The sequence below is a fragment of the Zonotrichia albicollis genome, chromosome 7 (genome assembly GCF_047830755.1).
Source record: "Zonotrichia albicollis isolate bZonAlb1 chromosome 7, bZonAlb1.hap1, whole genome shotgun sequence".
Lineage (NCBI taxonomy): Eukaryota > Metazoa > Chordata > Aves > Passeriformes > Passerellidae > Zonotrichia > Zonotrichia albicollis.
Genome location: NC_133825.1, coordinates 45,730,833 through 45,755,405, shown reverse-complemented (window position 1 = coordinate 45,755,405; position 24,573 = coordinate 45,730,833). Strand labels below are relative to the sequence as shown.

Below are 24,573 nucleotides of genomic sequence, written 5' to 3'. Positions count from 1 at the left end.
TCTCTGAAGTTACTCTTTTCATTGGTGAAGTTTTGCTGCGTTTCATTTTAGTGCAGAGTTCATCATTGAAATCTCCAAGTTTACATTAAATATATTGTAAACTCTACTGTCAAATCTTTACATTAAATATATTGTAAACTCTGCTCCCAAATCTTTACATTAAATATATTGTAAACTCTGCTGTCAAATCTTTACATTAAGTATATTGTAACCTCTGCTCCCAAATCTTTATATTAAATATATAGTAAACTCTACTCCCAAATCTTTATATTAAATTTATTGTAAACTCTGCTGTCAAATCCTTGCATTAAATATATTGTTACTCTGCTATCAAATCTTTACATTAAATATATTTTAAACTCTGCTCCTAATCCTTTATATTAAATTTATTGTAAACTCTGCTGTCAAATCTTTACATTAAATATATTGTAAACTCTGCTCCTAAATCATTACATTAAATATATTGTAAACACTGCTGTCAAATCTTTACATTAAATATATTGTAAACTCTGCTCCCAAATCTTTACATTAAACATATTGTAAACTCTGCTATCAAATATTTAAATATATTGTAACCTCTGCTCCCAAATCTTTACCTTAAATATATTGTAAACTCTGCTCCTAAATCTTTACATTAAATATATCGTAAACTCTGCTATCAGATCTCTACATTAAATATATTGTAACCTCTGCTGTCAAATCTTTACATTAAATATATTGTAAACTCTGCTCCTAAACCTTTATATTAAATTTATTGTAAACTCTGCTCCCAAATCTTTACATTAAATATATCGTAAACTCTGCTGTCAAATCTTTACATTAAATTTATTGTAACCTCTGCTCCTAAATCTTTAGAATAAATTTATTGTAAACTCTGCTGTCAAATCTTTACATTAAACATATTGTAAACGCTGCTCCCAAATCTTTACATTAAATATATTGTAAACGCTGCTCCCAAATCTTTACTTTAAATATATTGTAAACTCTGCTGTCAAATCTTTACATTAAATTTATTGTTACTCGGCTCCCAAATCTTTACATTAAATATATTGTAAACTCTTCTGTCAAATCTTTACATTAAATTTATTGCAAACTCTGCTCCTAAATCTTTACAATAAATTTATTGTAAACTCTGCTCCCAAATCTTTACATTAAATATTTTGTAAACTCTGCTCCCAAATCTTTACATTAAATATATTGCAAACTCTGCTCCTAAATCTTTACAATAAATTTATTGTAAATTCTCCTCCCAAATCTTTACATTAAATATATTGTAAACTCTGCTCCTAAATCTTTACATTAAATTTATTGTAAACTCTACTCCCAAATCTTTATATTAAATTTATTGTAAACTCTGCTGTCAAATCTTTATATTAAATATATTGTAAACTCTGCTGTCAAATCTTTACATTAAATTCATTGTAAACTCTGCTGTAAATCTTTACATTAAATATATTGTAAATTCTGCTCACAAATCTTTACATTAAATATATTGTAAGCTCTGCTCACAAATCTTTACAGTAAATATATTGTAAATTCTCCTCCCAAATCTTTACATTAAGTATATTGTAAACTCTACTGTCAAATCTTTACATTAAATATATCGTAAACCCTGCTATCAAAGCTTTAAATGTATTGTAAACTCTGCTCCTAAATCTTTACATTAAATTTATTGTAAATTCTCCTCCCAAATCTTTACATTAAATATATTGTAAACTGTACTGTAAAATCTTTACATTAAATATATTGTAAACTCTGCTCCCAAATCTTTACATTAAATATATTGTAAGCTCTGCTCACAAATCTTTACAGTAAATATATGGTAAACTCTGCTATCAAATATTTAAATATATTGTAACCTCTGCTCCTAAATCTTTAGAATAAATTTATTGTAAACTCTGCTGTAAATCTTTACAATAAATATTTTGTAAACTCTGCTCCCAAATCTTTACATTAAATTTATTGTAAATTCTCCTCCCAAATCTTTACATTAAATATATTGTAAACTCTGCTCCCAAATCTTTACATTAAATATATTGTTACTCTGCTCATAAATCTTTACATTAAATATATTGTTACTCTGCTATCAAATCTTTACATTAAATATATTGTAAACTCTGCTATCAAATCTTTACATTAAATATATCGTAAACTCTGCTCCCAAATCTTTAGAAGAAATTTATTGTAAACTCTGCTCCTAAATCTTTACATTAAATATATTGTTACTCTGCTATCAAATCTTTAAATTAAATATATTGTAAACTCTGCTCATAAATCTTTACAATAAATTTATTGTAAATTCTCCTCCCAAATCTTTACATTAAATATATTGTAAACTCTACTGTAAAATCCTTACATTAAATATATTGTAAACTCTGCTATCAAATCTTTACATTAAACATATTGTAAACTCTACTCCCAAATTTTTACATTAAATATATTGTAAACTCTGCTCCCAAATCTTTACATTAAATATTTTGTAACATCTGCTCCCAAATCTTTATATTAAATATATTGTAAACTCTGCTCCTAAATCTTTACATTAAATTTATTGTAAACTCTGCTCACAAATCTTTACATTAAATATATTGTAAACTCTGCTCCTAAACCTTTATATTAAATTCATTGTAAACTCTGCTATCAAATCTTTACATTAAATATATTGTAAACTCTGCTGTCAAATTTTACATTAAATATATTGTTACTCTGCTCCCAAATCTTTACATTAAATATATTGCAAACTCTGCTCCCAAATCTTTACATTAAATATATTGTAAACTCTGCTATCAAATCTTTACATTAAATATATTGTAAACTCTACTCCCAAATTTTTACATTAAATATATTGTAAACTCAGCTCCTAAACCTTTACATTAAATATATTGTAAATTCTCCTCCCAAATCTTTACATTAAGTATACTGTAATCTCTGCTCCTAAATCTTTACATTAAATATATTGTAAACTCTGCTATCAAATCTTTACATTAAATATATTGTAACATCTGCTCCCAAATCTTTACATTAAATATATTGTTACTCTGCTATCAAATCTTTACATTAAATTTATTGCAAACTCTGCTCCTAAATCTTTACAATAAATTTATTGTAAACTCTGTTCCTAAATCTTTACAATAAATTTATTGTAAACTCTACTCCCAAATTTTTACATTAAATTTATTGTAAACTCTGCTGTCAAGTCTAACTCCTGATTCACTTCCAGAGTGGTGCACAGCAACTCAAAAGGATGCATCAGAATTACACAAATATAGAGAGTTCCAAGAGTTATTATTTTCCACTCAAAGTCAATGAGAGATTCTCTCCATTCCCCAAGGAGGAAATTCATGAATAGATTTCGAATTTGAGAAGAGAAATGAACTCTGCCATGAACTAAGTGTGATAGAATTTCATGGCAGAATTTCATTCTACACTTATCAGAGCCATTCTCTCTTCCTTTCCAGCTAAAATAATAAATCTTAAGAATCTATAATTTCAGCCCCAAGAAAATTTTCATCCACTTGTAGGATGTTGCAGAATTATAGGTGTTAGAGATATATTTATCAAAATAAATAATGACCTACAAGCAGCATCTTCTATGCAAGTTTCATTCTCCTTAGCTTCAAGGAAAATTCAAGCTATAAACTTTAGCTCCTCTTGTAGCTCACAGCTAAATCACTTAAGCCAGCTGCATGAATAAATCCAGTTATAAGAAAATGAGTTAGAGTTCTCCTGTCAAAGACTACTGGAATTCTCTCTTCTCTATTGTCAACATCTTAGCAATTTTCTTTCATATTTTTGTTCAGAAATGTACATGAGAATTTTGTCAAAGTAAAGCTGAATCTGAGTTTTTGTGGGCCTAAAATAGAAAGTTGGGCTCCTAAGTGAGGGAAGAAGCAAAAATCAAAAATTTAAATTGCTGTGCCTTTCCTGAAAGACTTAAAAGAGGAAATGTACCATTTTTAAGCAAACCAAATGCTAAGGTCTCATGTATTAATATTTATTCAAAACTTGGTTGCCTGCAGAAATTCTGAACCTTTGAGGACTTCTGCCTATAAATGTTCTATACTGATTTACAAGCAGAGTGAAAAATCAGATTTCCATTTTAAATTAGATTAATTTCTCAGTGCAGGTATCTTTTTTGCTTTGATTTTAAACAGATGAACAAAAGACATTATATGAAAAAACTTTACAATATTTACACATTTACAACTTCACAAGAATAACAACTTAAATACAACTTAAATATTTTAATATTTACAACTTCACAAGAATAACCTCTCTGTGCAGCACACCCTGCAAATACAACAACCAAGGTTTTTCCATAAGTTAAAAAAAAAAAAAACAATTAAAAAGTCACTTTGTACAAACCAATTCAGAATTAGCCATGTGCTACAAGATTCAGGCTCTTCAATTAGAATTTAAGTGGCTCCAGGTTTTCACATTCAAAAATAATGGAAAATTATTGAAGTGCTTCCTGGTCTGGGCTGTGTAACCTCCCCAGTTTTATCTCTTCTTGTGCAAATACTGAGTTCATTACAAATGTATTTATCAGCCACTATGAGGCCATTTTGCTATGAACAGTATATTTTAAGTTCTTTACTTTTTAACCTTTCCAATTCTTCATTAAAGTATCAGTTTTTATTGTTTTAAATCTCTTTTACACTTATTCACACTCAAATCCTGACCATGTGCAACACAACCAATGGTTTGACACTATTTCATGTGCACATAAAACAGTGGGTACAGACTTTGACAAAACACATTTGGAAATATGGAAATTTGAGCAGTTTGTGAACAAAATCCACCACTAATACCCCATGTGGCTGCTCCTAACCCCCCTGCTGACACTTATTATTTTTTTAATAAGTCCAAGATGTTTTTGCAAAGGTGCTGGTTGAAGTCTGTCTGCAGAGCACCTGACAAACCACATCTTGTGGCTTCACAAATAAGAGCAGGAAGTTTTAAAGCTCCTTCATTATTTTATTTTGTCATGACAACAGAAAGAAGAAAAAAAATAGAATTTTTTTAGCAAATCTGTCAGCTCCTGGAGCAGATTTCCCAGGGAACACAAACCTGTTGGAAGGTCCACCAGCTGCAGCTCATTCCTGACCAGGCCCAGATTGTTGGGTGTTGATGTGGCAAAGGAAATGAAGCCACTCAAGCTGATCCACTCAATTCCCCTGTGATCAGGAGGAAATACAAGCAGCATATCAACTAAAATATTTGAATTGTTAGAAGCCTGAACTGAAGTTTTTTTTGTTTTTTTTTTTGTCACATATATTCTTAAAAACCCAGCACAGATGTAATTTTATACATTTTGTGGAAACATCATATTTAAGCATAAAAGGAAGCTACACATTAACAACTATGGTGTGAATATAAGTTACTGAATTAAATTTAAGAGCAGCTTTCTTTTCAGACTTCAGTTCAATAAAAAATTCAGGTATAAACACTGATAACTTCTGCAAAAAGCCCTCACAGATACTCAGCACTAGAGTGGATTAAAAGCCCTGCTCTGATCAAATCAAGAGTTGCTATCAAACAACTGCAAATTCCCAGCACACAGGAAAATATTCATGTGGGTGGCAGTGTGGGTTGCCTGATTTCTTCTGAAGAGATTTCATAAAAGAACCAAAAACCTGCTTTGCTTTTGGTTTTTTTTTTCTTTTAGATCATACCAAAGCAGCTCCCAAGCAAATCACACTGCAATGCTGCAAGGATGTAAAGTTCCAGTGCTTTAATAAATAAATAAATTAATAATAATAATAATAAATAAATGAAATTGAACTCAACAGAACATATTGGCAGCACAGATGGACTCTCAGCCAATTCCTGAAAGACACCACAGGGCAAAAGGGACAGAAAGTGGCACTGGATGGGACTGTCCCTCAACAAGACCCTTCTCCAGCCCCTTTTCCAACACACTTGGTGCCTGCAAAAATTGCTTTATCTGTGAAATAAATCAGGGAACTCTTCTCAAGAAAACTGAACTTTAATACACACATGTGCCCAACTTCATTTTAACACAGATAAAAGGATTTAAGGTTTCCTCAAAGCCTTCAAACACAGGTTATTCAAGAACTGTTCCCAGGACAAGTATTCTGGTTCATCAGCTGCCTGCTTTGGAAGAATACATGTGCAGTATGAGAAAAATAAATAACAATATTGAAGATTTACTATCAGTGAATCCAACTCACACTGCATTAAGTAGAAGTTTCCTAAATACATTGTACATGGGTGAAACCAAAAAGCACTCCCATAATATTCTGCACATCCAATTTACAGCCATATTTACATTATTTTAGTTCAAGCTTTAAAAACATGGGAAGCTTTATTCCTAAATCCTCAAGAAAAGGTAAAATTTAGGACCTAGTCTTTTTCCCAGTAGAGTTCAACCATTAATTTCAATCAAAATGAGAAGTATTCAATTAATTGAATTCAATTAATTGAAACATTTCAGGCATGATTGAATAGAAATCTGCAAGTGCAGCAATGGGTGACATTGTAAGTCTCCAAAGGGCCATAAATCCAGGGAGCTTTCTGAAATGGAAGAAATGTGAATTCTGACTCTTTTCCATTTATCTCAGCTATGATTTTTGGAAAAAGTCCACTCCCAATGCATTGTTATTGCTGGTAGTTATTCTCCATTCTCCTGCAAAGACCTGAAGCATTTTCCACACTTCTTTCATCAGCTCAGATTGAACAGGGCAAGTCCTTTCCTCTGCTGCTGCCTGGCCATCTGTCAATAGCAATAAAAATCCACAGAAACCCAAGACACTCGAAATTAAAAGGAAACCTTAGCTCAGCCAACTGCTTGCACCTAAAACAACATAATTTTGTCACTGTCATACACAGAAATTGAGAATTGTTTCAAATTTCAATGATGGAAACGAGTAATGCCTTCCCTATTGAAACAGCAAACATTTCCTAACAAAATCATATTTGCCAGAATGAAGGGTTACATTCAGCTGTCAACCATTCTCAGACTGAATCCACTCTTTTAAAATGCAATATTTAGATTTTCCATACATTCAACTTGTCTCAGTTACTTCAGGAGTGAGACTCAAGTTGTTTTGATTAATGTTCCCAATGCAAACAAATCACAAAGTGCACTGGAGTGGATAAAAACACAAATTACATTTCCAGTTGGGAATAGATTGTTGTGACTTTATGACATGGCAGCTGCTACTTAAATTTAGGGATTCTAAGAAAAAGAGAAAGGCAAAATGGGAAATTAAACCATATGTGCTCCCAAAGTGGTGGTAGATATTTTTCATTTTAATTCCTCTATTCAAGGAGTTTTTTTAAAGAGGTGATGAATGTTTGCAAAGCAGTTTCCCAAAGAGCAGTCAGCTGAAATTCAAATGCTAAAACAGCTTCAATTGAACAGCTAAAATTTGGATGTAATGTAGCAAATTTCAAGTTGTGCCTGCAGGCCATAGACATTCTTGTAACAGTCAGTGAGATTTTAATTTTAAAAATAAAAGCTGTTGCAGCCTTGAACTTGCTGAGCTTCAGTGACAAAGAATGAGCAGCTCTGCTCCACTCTCAGCTATTTCAGTAGCAAATAAGCAAAAGCAGCACTGAGAGCTGCAAATGTGCCACTGAGCTGAGAGCTCACTGCAGGATTTGTATTTGCATGGCTCAAAAATATTCTGCTCTGCACTGAAGGTGTTTTATTGTCTCCTGTATTCCCTGCTGTCCCCAGGTATCACACTTGGTTATTTCTTGATTTCCCCCCTCACTTACACTCCTGGCCTGGTTGATTTTCCCTCTTTGTGTGCTTTAAGCATTTCTGCTGCTTCTTACCTCCATCTCTTTATAAAAATAAAATTCAACTCAACAGGAAAGTATTTACTTCTATAATTCTAAACAAATGTGAAAGATAAGTAATAATCATAAATAAAATTAAAAATTCAAGGTTACCCACAAGTATGAAATATCTTAAAAGGAAGGACAGCAAGGTAATTCTGCCCCCTTCTAGTCACAACACAAAGTTTAAATAAAAACAAACAAAAAACTGACCAAACAAAAAAATCAGCACAAAGAACTATAAAATAAATAAATCAGCGTGTGATGACATATGTAGAACACTTTAATCTCAAAAAAAAAAAATAAAAATCATAATAACAAACACCCAAACAACTCAGAGGCCGTTAATTCAGAACACTTGTTTTGTAAGGGAAAATTGCCTTATTTTTATTACATTCTCTTCCTAAATAAAGAGCACTGAGGACTCTGCTGGCCTTGAGTTACAATTCCAGGGTATTCTCAATTACCTACTAAAATAATGATGGTCCCTGAAGGTGTTCTTTCAGATAAAATGGAAGCAGAGGCATTATTCAATCCATCCACATTTTAGAGTAAAGTAACAATTCCCAGTGAAAGAAGAACTTTTGCACTCCGTCAAAATTAATTTTAAAAAAAAGAATCTCCATGCCTTCATCTAAATTGCTTGAAGCATTCCCTTGAACTTGTAAAAATTATGTAGAAAATCATTCAGATAAATGAGGAAACAAACAAATATAAAAGATGTACCCTGATAACAGCTTAAGCCTAAATAAAATTCATAAACATTTTGTAGGAACTCTAAAAAGACCTGTTGAGGGCATTTGCTGGAAAGGCAATATATTATTAAAGTTTCTCAATACCCTTTGCAAAATTGAAAAACCCAAACTAACACACTTATAGTAATGCACAAAGCTTTTTTTTTTTTCAAAATTGTGTTTATTTCCTCTTCCCTCTCCATTTTACTTTTTTTTTTTTTGACATGTGAAATGCAAGTAGGGGTTTTCATTTTGAGTTCTATAATCACTGTGATAAAAAAGGACTCTCCTCTTGTGCTGCATAACAGAAAGTAAAATTAAAATAATATCATGTGTAGTTAATGGTATGAAACCAAGAGGTTTAAATGGTTCAGAAGACAAAGGGCCAAGCAATCACATCTCAAACATAAAGAAAATTTCTTCATTTTGGTGGTAGATTCCAAGCAGGTTTCCACAATGAACTCTCAGAGCTGCCCATTCTCAGCACTTTCCTTAACTTTCTGCAGAATGCACAGTAAAATGCAGACTTTAACCAGATGAAGGCTTCACAACACAATTCTCATACAATTTTTTATTAATATTTGTACTAGAAATGAATATTTTATTTTCATGCTTAAATCTGCCTGGAAATATGTATCCAGCAAGCAGCACCTTGAATATGCCTGCCATCAGTTATCCAAAAAATTCTGCCATTGTGTGCACACAGACACACAGCACAAAAGCTTTAAAACTTACTCTGCTTCTTCTCAGGATGGATAAATACTGATTCCTACATTCAGTCTTTAAAAATTATCTTTACTTCCCTTAGGATTAAAACTCTCAACAGCAATTTCAGCCCCAAGGACATACAGTAAATAAAGCCTGCCATACCAACCAGCGTTATTTCAAAGGACTCAATCCCAACAGTTATAAAATAAATAAAGTTTCTTGTCCTAAAAAGACTTGTTTGTCCTGCAGTGCAGTGGAGAGGCTGGAAGTAGTTGAAATGCATCCCAGATCAGCAGGCACAGGTGCAATTCCAATATTTCTTTCAGTGTAATTTTCATTACAGCTTTGTCAGGGTGTCACAGCTCCCACACAGCAAAGGCAGGGTAGATAATCTACCCTGATTTCATTGACAGCAAGGCAAGACCCCCACACTGCTGGGTAACATCACTCAGCTGTTCCAGCATTGTTTCCTAGAAGGATTAGAGCAGGAATTAAAATGAAACTCACTTGACTTCACAGGAATGGATGCTCAGCTCTTTGTGCAGGAGTCCACTTGTGAGGTGAAACACCAGGACAGAGCCGTTGCTTGTACCTATAAAAATTGATACAAAAAATATAGGCACACATATTATCCTTTTCTTCCATGCTTTAGTGAAAATAGCTATTTCTCTCTCTCTTATTTTTAGATATCTGTAACTAATAATATCTTACAGTTTTACAAAAAAACTATGTGAATTTCTAGCACTTAAATCCCAAATATTGAACCCTCAGCAGCCACTGATAGCCACTTGGATCAAAACATTTTCCCAAACCTTTTTGCAGAGCCTGTAGAAAATCTGATTATTTTCCTCAATTTCCACAACACACCCATCCAGCTGAAGAAGAAAGGAATGTTCTTTTTGCTTTGATTACAGGAGATGAGTAAATGCATCAAGGAAATGTTTTAACTGTTATCCCCCAATAATGCCAGGGGAGAATCCTGGGTAGATTTTATGGAATCATTAAAGCAATTCTGCTTTCTCATCCTGAAATAATGACTTCTTCCAAATTAGAAATCAGTAACCTAGTAGCTTTGAGCTTCAATTACATCAAAAACCTTCTGAAACACTGAAACCTACAATTTTCCATTAGACACTTCATTATATTCATATCAACCCTATGAAATACAACAATGGATATCTAAAGAGCCATTCAGGTACATTAAGAAAAAAGACCTTGCTGTAAATGCCTTTATCCCTATCTGTTTTCTAATCTTTATATTTCAACTTTTTTAACAGTTGCAGCTCATGGGAAACCACAAGTTACATTTTAGCAGCATCACATCATGTCATGATGGACTGCCTATGGTTTAGGGCTCTGAAAGAAGATGCCAGAAAAATCAGCTTTAAATAGGGAAAATTCTGAGTTAATGCATCAGGTGCTCACTAGCAACTATTCTAATAGCTGGATGAGTTTAACTACATTTGTGGTAAGACAGAATAGATTCATCCAGAAAAAATAATGTGCTGCAGGCGTAATTTTAGAAATTCATATCAGAGCAAAAATGAAGTCTCTGTGAAGTTCATTTGCTTGCTGCAGGAATGCAGGGTTGCAGAAGTCCCTATTTCCTGACATTCAGGATTGTTGGAGATTTTTTCAGGGATGGCCTAGAAGGCAGCTGTGAGGAGCAGATTCTCACAGCCTGTTTCTGTCAACAGCAGAGGTTCTCAGGTTGTTTTTAATTACAAGTAAAGGTGACAAACATGAAGGCCTTGAGAACCTTGCACATCAGAGTTCTCAGGCAGCTTTCTCATAACAAGTGGATGTTCTATCTTTGGCTGTTTTGGGAAAGCAAGAATAATTTTGAGAACCCAAATCTTGGTATTGGAAACATAAGGTGGAGTTGGTATGTTATCTCTGACCTATTGTGAGCTCAGATTTTGCAATATGCATGAACTTAATTAACACTGTTATAAAAGGTGATTGATTGATTAATAAATGGGAGTCGATGCTGACCAACGCAAGGTGGGTCATCTCCCCTCTAACTTCAATACAGGATAAAGTGGGAGCAACACATAAAATGCTGAGTGTAACAGCAAACCAATATCAGGAAAAATAAAAACTTGCTACTATATTGCATTTTTCAGGTAGCATTGTTGAAACCCAGGGTAAGGAAAAAACCCCAAGGACTCAAGAGAACCAAACCAATACAGGGCTCACTATCTACAATAAATTACACAGCATCAACAGATACATTTTTTTTCTGTACCACCAACTATATTTGAATTTAATACAGGAGCTATTACTTCAGAATTCTGCTGAAGGCACTCACCAACAGCAAGGATGGGCTCGTACTGTTTGATGTTTTTGGTGGTGAGGGGCGGGCACATGCGGATGGCGAAGGGAGGCAGAGGCAGCCCTGACAGAAGTCCTGTCAGCAGGAATTTGAGGTGCACTTCCTGCAGGAATGAATTCCTCAGCTCTTCTCCAGGGCTTGCACCCTGCCCTGCTTAAAAGTGAAAGCTCTTGTTAGCATGAAGTTTTAGCTGGAGATGTTATAGCAAGTTTTCAGACTGAAATTTGTATAATAAAAATTTACAAAGAATGTATAAGACACATTTCTTCCTCTTGAGCTTGGCATGATGAAACTTTTCTGCAGGCTGGTTGCTGTTTAGAGGTCACAAAGAGGGCATGTGTCAGATAAATTGGCTTCTAAGATTAGTAACAAAAATCAAAGTGTTTTGTCCAAATTCCATTTCAAAATACTTTTTATCTTCAAAGAAAATAAACTTGGAACACTGATCAACATAGAATCCTCAAGAGGATTCATTTGATGATTTCTTTAGAAACAGGAATTCTTCTATTTCAGAGTTACTATTAGAAAATAATTCTAAAAAATACCTTAAGTTCTTAAGGCAAGATGTACATGATTCAAAACCATGAGAAATTAGTAGCAGTGAGATCAATGGAAGAAATTCTTACCAATCATGTTGTCTAATGAGAGGTCTGGAAGTTTATTTTGGAATGCTCCCACAGGGATTCCACAGAAGGAGACTGGGGAATACAGAGGTGAAGCACTGGAGCTGCTGCAAGAGAAATGGGAACAGGTTCCTCCTGCAGGCCCCATCTCCATCCCCAAGGGACTCAAAGTGCCCCTTTATTTTGTGCAGCCCTGGCAGCTGTGCCCTGCTGGGCTGGGGCAGCTCTGTGTCATCAGTTAAAAACACAGACTTACCTGCCTTTTATAATATTGCATTTTTCCTGACAAAGATCAATGTTTTAGAAATAACCCTTAATAATAAAAGAAGTAAAAACCAATTTAGATTCTAAACAGCTTTCCTGGATATGCAGCACAAGGAATCCATCTAGCAGTATTTTTGGGAGCACTCAACATAAAAACACTAAATCTCTGATGAGCAACAAGAGGATCTATGTTGAAAACCTGATACTACTGACATTTAAAAGAACTTTATTTCTTTTATGGCAGTAAGTTATTTATTTTATTCCACAGTACTCTGAAGGTTTATTGCAGCAGAACAGACTTAATACATTGACTGTTCCAAGCACTGTATCACTTCCCACAGTATTTTGAGAGACTGCTCCAAATCTAAAATTCTAAAGGCTCTGTGTATAGAAACATTTTTTATGCCACCATATTCCAGTCACCTACTGTGCAGCTTCATATTGCTCAGTGTCAACTTCACACAGATCCAGCAGAAAACCATTCCTCTACTAAAAGTGTAATTCTTACAGACTCATTTTGGTCCTTACATGTGAAAGTGAGGGATTCATTCCTAAAGGGAAGTTATGTGGTCTGAAAAAGCCAAATGAGACGAAAATGCTTCCCCAAAATAAAGCAAATGGTCATTCTAACTTTTTTTAGTCCAGACACTAAGGGTGGAACTGCCTTAAAAAAAAAAAAAAAGAGTAAATACAGTTCCTGCACTTCCTCAAAGAAAGGGAACTGATGTGTGTGGAAGACATCATTTGTTCCTCTTCCTTCCCTCACACACATGTACAGCACATGAAGCACTTCCAGGCACAGAATAATCACTCTAAAATCCAATTAAATACTGAACACTACTTGGAAATAAAAGCAGCTTTGGTAAGAAAAATAAATCCCGTTACCTGCTGCGCACATTTCTGCCCGAAATGCAGGATTTTAACTCCCAGACCATCACCCTGCCATCGCTGACGATGAGAGCGGCAGCGTTCTCGTTCACGGGGCAGCACACCATGCTGAAGGGCCGCACTGTTTTGGTCACCCTGATGGCATCACACTGACTCCTTAAATCATACACCAGCTCCTGAGCTGGCTCTGCATCTGCAACACCAACAGCCCACAGGGAGCACAGAGGGAAAAACATCAATCAATCCAAAAGGGAGAAATGGGAACCATGACTGAGCACTCTGACTGAAATCCATGCGCTTCCTGTGCAACAATCAGGTAAAACAACCAAAAACAACACTCTTGATCTTGCTGTACACAACAAAGCTCCAAAATGTAACCATATACATGTATTTATATGTATATATTTTATATATAAATATAATTTATATTTCTAAAATATACATTTAATATATTATTCCATATGAATCTTGAAAAACCTAAAAAAACAACTGTTGTATAGCTGGGCAGAACCTGCTCTCCACAATGCAAAACTCCAGGTTTACTGGTGAAGTTGGAAGTCAGTAATGTAGCTCACTAGGAATTAGCAAATTGCCCAAACAGAATTCACTATGTTTTCCCTTTTTTCCAGTCTCCACCATTACATTTAAAAGACCACTCTTAGTAACATTTCATGAGACAAAAGTTTAATAATTCAGATTTTAAACCAAGCTTAAGCCCATATCTTAGATCTAAAATAAAATTTTCCAATTGATCAAAGTACTTCCAAAATCTTGTGTTTGCCAAAAAAACATTTTTTTCTTTCAGAAAAAAAGAACACACTAATATTTTATTTAAAACATTATTGTACACGTGCCTATTAAGCCACTTACTAATTTAAGTATTATTCAGCAATTAGAGGGTCTTCAGGATATCAATATATTTAATATAATTAATACAATCTATTTCACACAATATCAGGGAATTCTTTCTGAATTTATTCTCATAATTTTTTTTGGGAAAATACAGCAGAAATTTAAATTTAAATTTAAATTCAACTCAAAAGAGACAAACCATAGAAGGGCACTAGATTCACCATCCTGCATGAGGCATGATGGTCATTACTGGTGTTAAATTATTAATTAAAATACATCAAAGTTTATTTTTGCCACAAAACCCACCTGGCTCCTCATTTGGAGTTGCAGTGAAGCTGCAGTTGGATCTGCGAACCCTCAGTGTGATACAGCCATTTTCATGGAGGCAAAATAACCCATCCCTCTGGAAACAAGGGATTACCTGGGCAAGGAGATGCCTGTTAGATTGCATATTCAAAATCTTACCCTTTGCAAAGGACACTTGCAAGGGAGCCCACAATTCCTGATGCTTGAGCAAATCATTAAAAATGTCACCATTAAGGCGACACTTCCATTAATTTCTTCAGCTACAGGATTTGTGACTAAAGAAGTCAATTAATTGGAAAAAATAATTGAAAAAAATGGAATTCTACCTCACCTGTATGAAAGGCACCCCTGTCCTTTCAATGGCAATCACACCCACTGTCTGATTCACTTCCAAGTCAAGAATCAGAATTTCCCTGGGATACAGTAAGAGCATGTAGTTTCTTTTGGAAGGCAAATATGACAACTGAAGACAGTCATTGAGTGTTACAGATTCAGCACTGTAAAATGAGACATGAACTTTTATCAGGGTGTGTAATGAACAGATCAAATTCAAAATAAAATTAGAAGTTTCATTTTCCCTGCCACTGCATTTTTTCATGTGATCTGTATTTTGGGCAGAAGGCAAATGCAGATTTCCATTTCTCTGTCAGAGCAGTGCAAAGCACCACTGACTTCCAAAACCACATTCTGTTGACTTTTGTCTAAATAAGATTACAGAGTAATTTTAACAATTGCACAAGTGTAATTCCTGCACATCTCCAATCCAAAGCAATTCCCTTAGGAACAGCACTGGCTGCCCTGACATTTACTGGCATTGATGGGAAATGACCCTCAGCCATTGCTTACCTCCATTTTGCATCTTGTGTTTATTCCCTTACAGCCTTTAACCTCAGCACACTGACAGCATCAAGCACACAAAGCATTACCTGAGAAGAAATATTTGCAACCCACCTTGGTTTTTCATTACTGATTAGGATTTTGACTTTATCAAGGGCCTTTTTGGCCCCTGTAGCAGCAGCCAGCTTGTTGTGAGAAGGGCTGGAATGGGGACTGGAGATGTAAACTTTCTTCCCTGAGCTGGCAGGAGCTTTGGAAGGGGAGAAGTCAGAGATGAACACTATTCCTTCACTGGTGAGCACTGCACCAAGAAAGAAAAATAGCACAATTCAGCATCCAATTGGATTGTGGCATTCCATTTTCATGAGGAGAAATGCTGCTAACTTGACTAATACTGTATCAGACAGAAAACTCCTAATTCTAGACAACCAGCACTTTCTAACTGAAAGAGCAGCAGATGATCCATTAAAATTAATTGATACCAAAAACCCCTTAATTTTTATATTAAAACCAGTGTATTTCTGGCAGAAACTCAGTTATTCTCTCTCATCAATTGTTTTTCTTTAAGATTCACAATGCAAATAGAAGACAAAATGCACACTGACTGTATCACCATTTTTTGTTCTCATGCAGAGCATTGCTCAAATAATCATTAATTCACATTATTTATGTTGCAGCACAAAGTTCAGCAGTACAGCTGAAGTGTTTACAGAAGGCTGAATGATATGGCAGATAAAAAAACCCCCAAATGACAAAGGCTGAAAACTGCACTGTCCTATTACAGGTCAGGAGTGATGAAAATAAATTCAAGAATAAAATGGTGACTCTCTTATTTCTCTCAGTTTCTCTCTGCTAAAATTAATAAATCTGCACTACATCCCCCTTGATATCTGGATCACTTCTGGTACTGATCTCACACTGAGTCCTCTGAAATCCTTTCTGTTGGAAATAACATTTATTCTTGGTCTACTTATCTCACTGGCTTCTCCCTCAGCACCCATCCCTTTTTAGCCTTTTATATTTCACAGGGCTCTCTGTCCTTGGCTTCTTCCAGCTCCCTCTACACACTCCACATTTGCTTTTGTGAAGTCTCAAACTTTTCAGATCTCTAACTTCTCCCCTCATGCCTGCTTTCCCCCTTCCCACACAGCAGCACCTTCTGAACCAACATTCCACACTGGCCAAAGGCTCCCTTTGTTTTGACTTTTTATTGGCATTTCTGACACTATTTTCTCCCATCCAATACTTCTAATTTCCAATTTACATTCCAGTTTAACAATTTGCCTGCTCACACATATCCAGGCCCCACTGTTTCATACATATAAACTTACAAGCTAAATGTGAGGGATCAAAGGGATCAAATGAAAAAGACAGGATATTTTCAGCATAACTTTTCTTCCAAAGTTTGGTGCCAGTGTCTGCATTCCACAGTACAATATAATTTGGTGGGTGAACTGCAAGCAGTAAATCTCTGGAAGCATCTTGATTCCACAGCCACTGCATGTCTGTCAAAAGAAATAGGGAACAAAATTACAAAATTATTATTTGGGATGGTATCAGTTTGGATCTGGACACAAATATCTTCTTCACTCTAAAATCTTTTAATCAGTCTTAACTCCAAGAGTAAAATGAAACTGAATGTAACACTCAGCCCTTTCAGAGGTGGTAAGAGCTTTCCCTGGTTTCACAGGAAATAAAAGGCTCCATTTGGTCCAAAAAGCAGTAGAAATCCTCAAATGGAATGGTCAGAACTTCTTTAAACCTTCAGTGTATCGGTGTCAGGAACAAATAAAACCCAATTTATAATGCACACAAACAAAAAGTGATGAAATTAAAATAAACTGTAGTCAATAAACAATTTTTCAGTGGCCCAGTATGAGATTTAAAAAGTTGCATTTTCTTTCACAGGATTTATAAAACAGAAGAATAACAAAAATATAATAACAAAAACCAAACGACCTAATTATGTAAGAGGACTTTTATATAATAGATTTTAAAAGCCCACCAGGTATAACATAAGCATCATAACAGATTTTTTAAATAGCTGAAATTTAAAGAGCTGAAATAGCTCTTAAATAGCTGAAGAGCAGGAAGATGTACTTGACATAGCAAATGTAATTATTGTAATCAATAATGTTCATAAAAACAGAACCAAATTTCATTTTTGTCACAAGAACTTGGAAAACATCCCCATAATGAATGAAATCTCACAGCATTCCTCTGGGGGACAGTAAATCTTCCATTTACAAGCAAACACACAGAGGGTTAGTAATCCCAACAGGAAAATTCCCTGGCAGCACTGAGCAGCTGATAAAAGGCAGGTGATGGATTTGCACACAGTGCTCCATAAAACAGCTCCCATCTCAGCAGCAGGCACCAATCTTACCCTGGATGGGCTTTGAGTGCTCCTGGATCTCACAGCGAGCTGCTCCTGTGGCCACATCCCACACGATGATTTTCCCTGTGGCATCAGCAGAAGCCAAACGTAAGGAATATGGAGAGCCAATATTGTGGTGGTAATTCTCCTTAGCCCATTTCACCTGAAAATGCAGATGGGGGTTGGTTAAAGGAGACAAATGGATGGCACAGACACCCTAATTCGTGTTTTTCAGATAATGAACTCAATAAAAAAGCACAGTAACAGTTAATGCCAGCAGCACCTGTGACTTACCTTCAAGCCAGCATCACTTGTGTAAACTGAAGGCAGGTCAGCACTGTGCTGCATGACTGCATGGCTGATATTCCCCAATTACATAAATCAACAATGCTTCTTCCTGGAGGTAACTACAGCAATCCAAACATATATATGTACATATTCTTTATAGATACAGAATATATAAAGAATTTACTCAAATATTTAGAGGAAACCAAATGGCAATGTTTAAGGTTCTGTGGGCACCCCCAAACCTAAACCCACTGACTTCCCATCAAATGAAAGCTGACAAATTATCATTCCATTTTTCTACACATCCTAAAACATGCAATTTTCCTAATCTGACAAATGTATTGTGGTATTGGTGAGGAAGGAAGGTTAGTCTTTAATTTATGTGTTGTCTCCTAAGAAAACAAAACCAAGTTATTGCTGACATTTGCTACATTTCTGGTTATTTTCATCCCATTGCCACCACTGATTTCCAGGTACCCCTTTCCAGTTTGGGATTTCAAGCTGCACAGGCTTGTAAACTGACAATACTTATGAGAAATCTGTGTCTGAAATCTGAAACACTCTGGCTACAACTCCTCTCAGATGACAAGGGGAGGGAGAACACTGACTTCTTCCTTATCTATCCCACATGTTTTTTGCTATCTGCTTTTAAGGTGAACTTCTGCCCCAGGACAGACTGCAGACAGTGGCAGAATAAAGAAATATTACTGCTAAACTTATAGCACTTCACCTGCTACAAAAATTCCACCCTGTGTGCTGTCACTGCCTGTCACAGAAAGGACACAGGACTTTCTGCAGATCCTGAAAATAATGACATTTAAACACTGACACAGGACTGTCATCAGGCACCACTAACTCTGCACCACAAACCAGATTTACAGCAGCATTGAGCCCTGCTGGCACCTTTGTGCTGCCCCTCTCAGAGGTGTGAGAAGGATCTGTCTCACAAACCAACTGAATAAATTAAACAAATGTGACACATGCACAGCACACAATCTCTAAACTCTATAAACTCAAAGAATGTTTCTACCAGAATCACAAAGAATTCTTTAGAGACTCTCCTCTACCTACAAATTTCATTTTTGCAATTCCTGCTTCCCTGCTGTTCAAGAAAGAATTACTCCTGGGGATATCTGCAGGTGGCTGTGTAAGTGTAACTGTAAAAACCCACAAAGCTATTTATTTCTCAGTTAAATGCATATTACTTCAAAGCAAATTCCAAGTCTGGAAAACATCCTTTCTCAAGGGAGGAGCTGTCACAACAAAGCTCAAAACAACAAAAAAGGAGATCTTTATATGAACAGCCCTGAGCAGAGCCCACGTGGTGCTCCCACCCCATGAATCTCTTTCCTCTCTGCAGTCCCACTGATCCAACTCAGGATCTGACCACCTGCTAAAAGAAATTATTTTCTAGCAGTATTAGTCACTCTCTACTTGGCTTCAAAATACAGCAGAATCAGGAACCAGAGGTGATTTAAAAAAAATTTTCATAATTCATACCACTTCATTTATAAAGCCTTATTATCACTGCTTATTAATGCATCAAAAAGAACACAAAGGTAATTTCAATCCTCTCATTCTTGTGATGGATTAAAAAACTTCTCTTGTAATTAGATTCTCTTCCATAAAAGCATGCTTTCAATACTCTTTGTAAAGGTAAAATCAAATATAATCCACTCCATACAAAGCCTTCAGTCCTGTGCATTCTGTGACTACAAACAGCATTTGGACAGATGGACAACTAACACGGATCCATTTTCAGGGAAGTTCTTACCTATTCCAGACAAAGTTACAACAGCCAAAGGAGAGGATGCATTTAAAGGAAAACAGCAAAATGGACTGTAAAGGGATTATGAAACAATTGGTTTTTCTTTGTTTGCTTCATGACAGATGTGGTGTGATTGGAATTTTTCAGAACTGAGGCACAGCTTTTTGGGGAGAAGATCCCCAGTGCACTGAGTTTGCTGGTGTGAAGCTTTGCTCCAAGGAGATTAAGCCAGACCTACACAGCAGATTTCTTACAGATCCACTCCAGCTTATTTGTGCTCTTAGCATCTACAAACTCTTCAAAAATAATTCAGGAATTGAAGAAAATTTCTCAGCAATGTAAAGGTATCTGCAATGATCATGGCCCCATAACCATTTCCTATACAATGCCTATTTCTTCACAAAAAGGGAATTCCTTTTCATTATTCCATCTCATTAATTAGCCACTTTCTTACAGTCTATTTCTGTTCATAAAGCTTCAGATAGTGGCTTTGAAAAATTAACTTATAAATTACTGGACTTCAGCACTTCTGTTCCTGTTGAAATAATGTAACTTCTCAAAGGCAGTGAATGTAACAAAACTCATTCAAATGCTATCACTGTATGGATCAAAAACTAATTTTGCTACAATTTGTTACCTAAGATAAGCGAAAATGTTAAAGCAGGACACATTCAACCTTTTTCTTCTACTACAAAAAGATCCCACTAAAAACCCCCCTACCTAAGACTCTATTATTCTTCATAAATTATTGACAGCCTTCTAATAAATACAGAACTTGTGCCAAGGACCATCAAGCACATCTGCCAGGCAAACAATCCTCTAAACTCTAAGTGAAATCTGTCATTGTCCACAATCAAAGAAAAAATGAACCAAAGAAATACAACCTGTTCCACACTCACCCAAAGTCAAACTCTGCAATTTCAAGTCAAGGACCTTCAAAGGAAAGTACAGGTACCCTGCACTTAAACTAAAATTTTAGCTATTTTATATCACTAAAATAAATGTACAGTTTTGCCTGCTATTGCTCCTTTTCTATAGGTAAGAAAAGAAGGAAAAGCTTAAAAGTAACTTCCTAGACAAATGGTGCACTTCCACAACAGGCAGGATCAGAAAGGGCAGCAGCAGAGAGCTTCATTTGATATTTTGTAATGTTCCTCTTATGTTAACAAATTTCCTAGAAACATGCTCTGTAACACTAACAAATGTTTCCAGATATTCTAGTTTTTATACTCTGTATTTTCCAGAAAGATATACCATCAACCTCAACTCAAATTTCAGCATGCATGATGTGACTTAGCTGCAGAAGAGATCATGTAAAGTATCTGTATTTCACATCAGATTTCATGTCAAAATCACATCAATGAACATCATGTCAAGTGATTTGGAAGGATAACATCAACACCAGAACCAAGTGATAAATAAATAAACAAACCAGGAACATCTCACCTTGACAACACTGGCTTTGTGTCTTTCCAAAACCTGCAAGGTCTGAGCAGAGTTGGCATCCACTACGAGCACGAGGGAATGGCATCCATAGGCAATCAAACCCTGCCAGCCCCTGGGAGAGCACAGAGCATCATCAACCAGGAAAACACAACAAAACCTCTTCACATCAGGAATGAGGGGCTTTTTCAATAAGCTGAATGCATGCTACTAGACACTCTATTTGATGTTTATCAGATGGTAAATACTATTTAGCAACATAAAAGCTTTATAAAATAATATTGCACTGTCTGCTGGAGCCCTGAGCCACCACAAAGCATCTCTTTGTGTCCATCTCAGGATCTTCTTTAAGTTTAAAACATCACATAGGAAATCATGAAGATCATTCCCAAATTTTAGATGTAAGAACACAGGGAAGAAATATAATTGCATTGATATAAGTAATTGAATAACTTTTTTATTTATTACTAATTTATAAATGAAAAAGGAGCATGTCAAGAGTTATTATAGGAACAGTGAAAATCAAGTGAGGCTTGTCTGACTTCAGGAGAAGTTAAGCACAGAATCATAGATTGGTTTGGGTTGGAAGGGACTTTAAATCCCACCCAGTGCCACCCCAGCCATGGCAGGGACACCTTCCACTGTCCCAGGCTGCTCCAAGCCCTGTCCAACCTGGCCTTGGGCACTGCCAGGGATCCAGGCACAGCCACAGCTGCTCTGGGCACCTGTGCCAGAGCTCAGCACCCTCACAGGGAACAATTCCTTCCTGGTATCTGATCTCAATTACTCCGCTTCAATGGGCACCCGGCAGGGGCTGGGCCGCGCTCGTCCCTGGGCACGGCTCTGTCCCTGCCCCGGGCGGACAGCGGCACTCCCGGCCTCTCCCGGGCCGGATTCATCGCTCTCCCGGCCGCGATTCCCGCCGCTGCTCGGGGCTCTGCGGAGGCCGGACCAGAACCGAGCCCGACCCGCGGCTGCGGCCAAGGGACCGCGGGGGGACCCGGCACCCCCTGCCCGCCCGGCCCGGCGCGGCCCGGCCCTCACCAATCCGCCGCGCCCCGGTTGGGCGCGCTCAGGGCGCCCGTCAGGGTCCGCGCCGGCAGCTTGATGTTGACAGTGAAGCGCTGCATGGCGAGGCCGGCGGGGAGCGGAGCCCGCAGCGGAACCCGGCGGGGCCGCCCCAGCCGCGGCCGCCGGTGCCGAGCCCGCGGCCCTGCCGGCACCGCCCCGCAGGAAGCGCCGCCTCGGCGCCGCCGCCGCCGCCCGCTCCGCCGGGGCCCCGCGGCCCGGGAACGGCAGTTCCGCCGCCCTGCCCTGCCCTGTCCGGGCTCGGCAGTGCCCGGGGCCAGACGTGGGTCTCAGAGCGGTACGGGTGGGCAGGGACCTCTGGAGATCATCCACGGCAGCGGCAGCCGGGCAGGTGGCGCCGGACGCGGCCAGGTGGGCTCGAGTGCCCTCAGGGAGGGAGATCCCCGCCCTCCCTGTGCCGCTGTCCCAGGGCTCTGCCGCCTTCAATGTGATGAGTTCCTCCTCACGCTGAGCTGGAACTTGTTGTGTTTTAGTTTTTGGCCGTCGCTCCTCATCCTGTCGCTCCCACTGAAGAGTCTGGCACCATCCTCCGGCACTCCTTAGAGATATTTAAATGCGTTTCTGATATCCACTCTCATTCTGTAGCCCAAACACTCCCTCAGTCTCTCATCAAGAGATGCTCCAGACCCCTCATCATCTTTATGGCTGGACCATCTCAGCAGCTTGGTGGCTTGCACTGAGGAGCCCAGGAGCTGACACAGAAGGGTTCCCCCAATCTGCCCCCATGGCTGGGGACACAGTGTTGGCTGTGCATCCATGGCCGAGAGGGGAAAGGAGCCGAGGGATGCCAGAGCCTCCAGCTCCAGGGATGCTCATGCTCCTTCTCAGGCTGCAGCCTGGGAACCTCACTGGGAAAAGGGCTCCCTGTCCCATCTCCAGCTGCTTGGATGCTGCAGGACAACCAGAACATTTTTTTTTTTCACTGTAGTGATTTCTGCTCCAAAGTACCTCTTCAGTGACAAAGCACAGCGACAGACCTCTGTCTGTCACAGCAGCACACGTTCCACCACAAGGCACCAACCCATCCTCCAGCTGTCCCCAAGGTGTCACTCAGGCCAGGTAAAGCCACCTGGGATGCCACATCCCTGTGCAGGAGCTCTGGACATCTGCACTGGAGCACACCAGGCTGCAGAGCATTGGGGTTGGACTCAATAATCCCAAAGGTCTTTTCCACCCTGATTGTGAAGCTTCTAAACCAAATTTCTGTGCCACAGCATTAATAAGATAACAAGAATTATGCACTTTCAAGCTCATTATTTAACATACATGGCTGTTGGGGTGCTTTTTTATCTTTGGAATAATAATTGTAATTGTTTATTTCTCATATTTTGTGAAGAAAAAGATGCCACTAGATGGCCAGAGATGGCAAGAATGTGATGCCAGCTACCCACTCTTACATTGCTGCAGTGTCACTTTGTCACAGAAGATGCAATAATACTGATCCTCTTTTCCCCTCTTTCTATTCTAATCACAATTGAATTTGCACAAGTGGGAACTCAAGAAACAACCTGCAGCTGATGCCTTTTTCCATTCTAAAGAATTCTGCTCTTGAAGCACAGAACATCACTCACTGCCACTTCCAGGTCACCGTGCCATTGGAACTTTTTTCTTGAAACCGTCTCATCCCAAAAGATTTCTCTCTACTTTTAAAACTGAAAAATACCTTTTTGGAGAAGTAAAGAGCTTTTTTGTTCCCTTTTCTTTGTCATTATTTGAGGACTACATGATCTGCACCTCTGGCGATCAATTTTGTAAGAGCCTGAGCAGCTACTAGCTTCATTAATTTCAGTTATTTTTGCTAATGGTGTGTTTCTACTCTGTGTCCTTGGGCAATGTTTTTCTGCTCATGTTTTTGGTTTATTTTCTTGCTTTGTTGGATTTGTGAGAAGGGTCTCTTGCAACTTTCATTGCACAACAGAAACAGAAGCTTTTCTTGACAGTTTTGTATCCATTTTCTTGACATCAGAAAACCAAGCAATGAGTGAAATGCCTGAAGGAAATAGATACTTCAATGCAGTTGAAGATAAGGACAGATACCAGAAAAAGGGAAGCAAAAGAGGAAATGAAGGCTGTGTCACCAATTGGTTGGGGAAAAAAAGAATCTGAGTGGTTTTCAGAGTCAGATAGGGTGAAAATCAGGGTGGGGCAGGTGAATGCATACTGAAGATTCATCAGAGGGATAGGGAGGAGATGAAGAAAAGGTTTGTGAACAATGATAAAGATCATTGGAAGAGCTGAAAGGAATTGAAATG

The 24,573-nt window shown here is 37.5% G+C and overlaps 1 protein-coding gene across 4 annotated transcripts in view; it reads right to left on the bottom strand.

The window, feature by feature from the left end:
• The window catches only part of WDR11 (WD repeat domain 11), a 41,575-nt gene extending 18,735 nt beyond the window's left edge, over positions 1 to 22,840 (bottom strand). Inside the window, exons 1-12 of one of the 4 annotated variants that reach the window (XM_074545319.1) lie at positions 22,277 to 22,840; positions 21,236 to 21,347; positions 17,743 to 17,896; positions 16,688 to 16,861; positions 15,471 to 15,657; positions 14,851 to 15,016; positions 14,520 to 14,634; positions 13,359 to 13,554; positions 12,213 to 12,313; positions 11,563 to 11,739; positions 9,759 to 9,843; positions 5,071 to 5,177 (exon numbers count right to left, since the gene is read on the bottom strand). In XM_074545319.1, the coding sequence (XP_074401420.1) occupies positions 5,071 to 5,177; positions 9,759 to 9,843; positions 11,563 to 11,739; positions 12,213 to 12,313; positions 13,359 to 13,554; positions 14,520 to 14,634; positions 14,851 to 15,016; positions 15,471 to 15,657; positions 16,688 to 16,861; positions 17,743 to 17,896; positions 21,236 to 21,347; positions 22,277 to 22,362 (1,660 nt within the window). In that variant the 5' untranslated portion in view covers positions 22,363 to 22,840. Of the gene's footprint in view, positions 1 to 5,070; positions 5,178 to 9,758; positions 9,844 to 11,562; positions 11,740 to 12,212; positions 12,317 to 13,358; positions 13,555 to 14,519; positions 14,635 to 14,850; positions 15,017 to 15,470; positions 15,658 to 16,687; positions 16,862 to 17,742; positions 17,897 to 21,235; positions 21,348 to 22,276 lie in introns of all 4 variants that reach the window. The other 3 variants (XM_074545320.1, XM_074545317.1, XM_074545318.1) reach the window with 3 other exon arrangements.
• Positions 22,841 to 24,573: the final 1,733 nt, after the last annotated feature.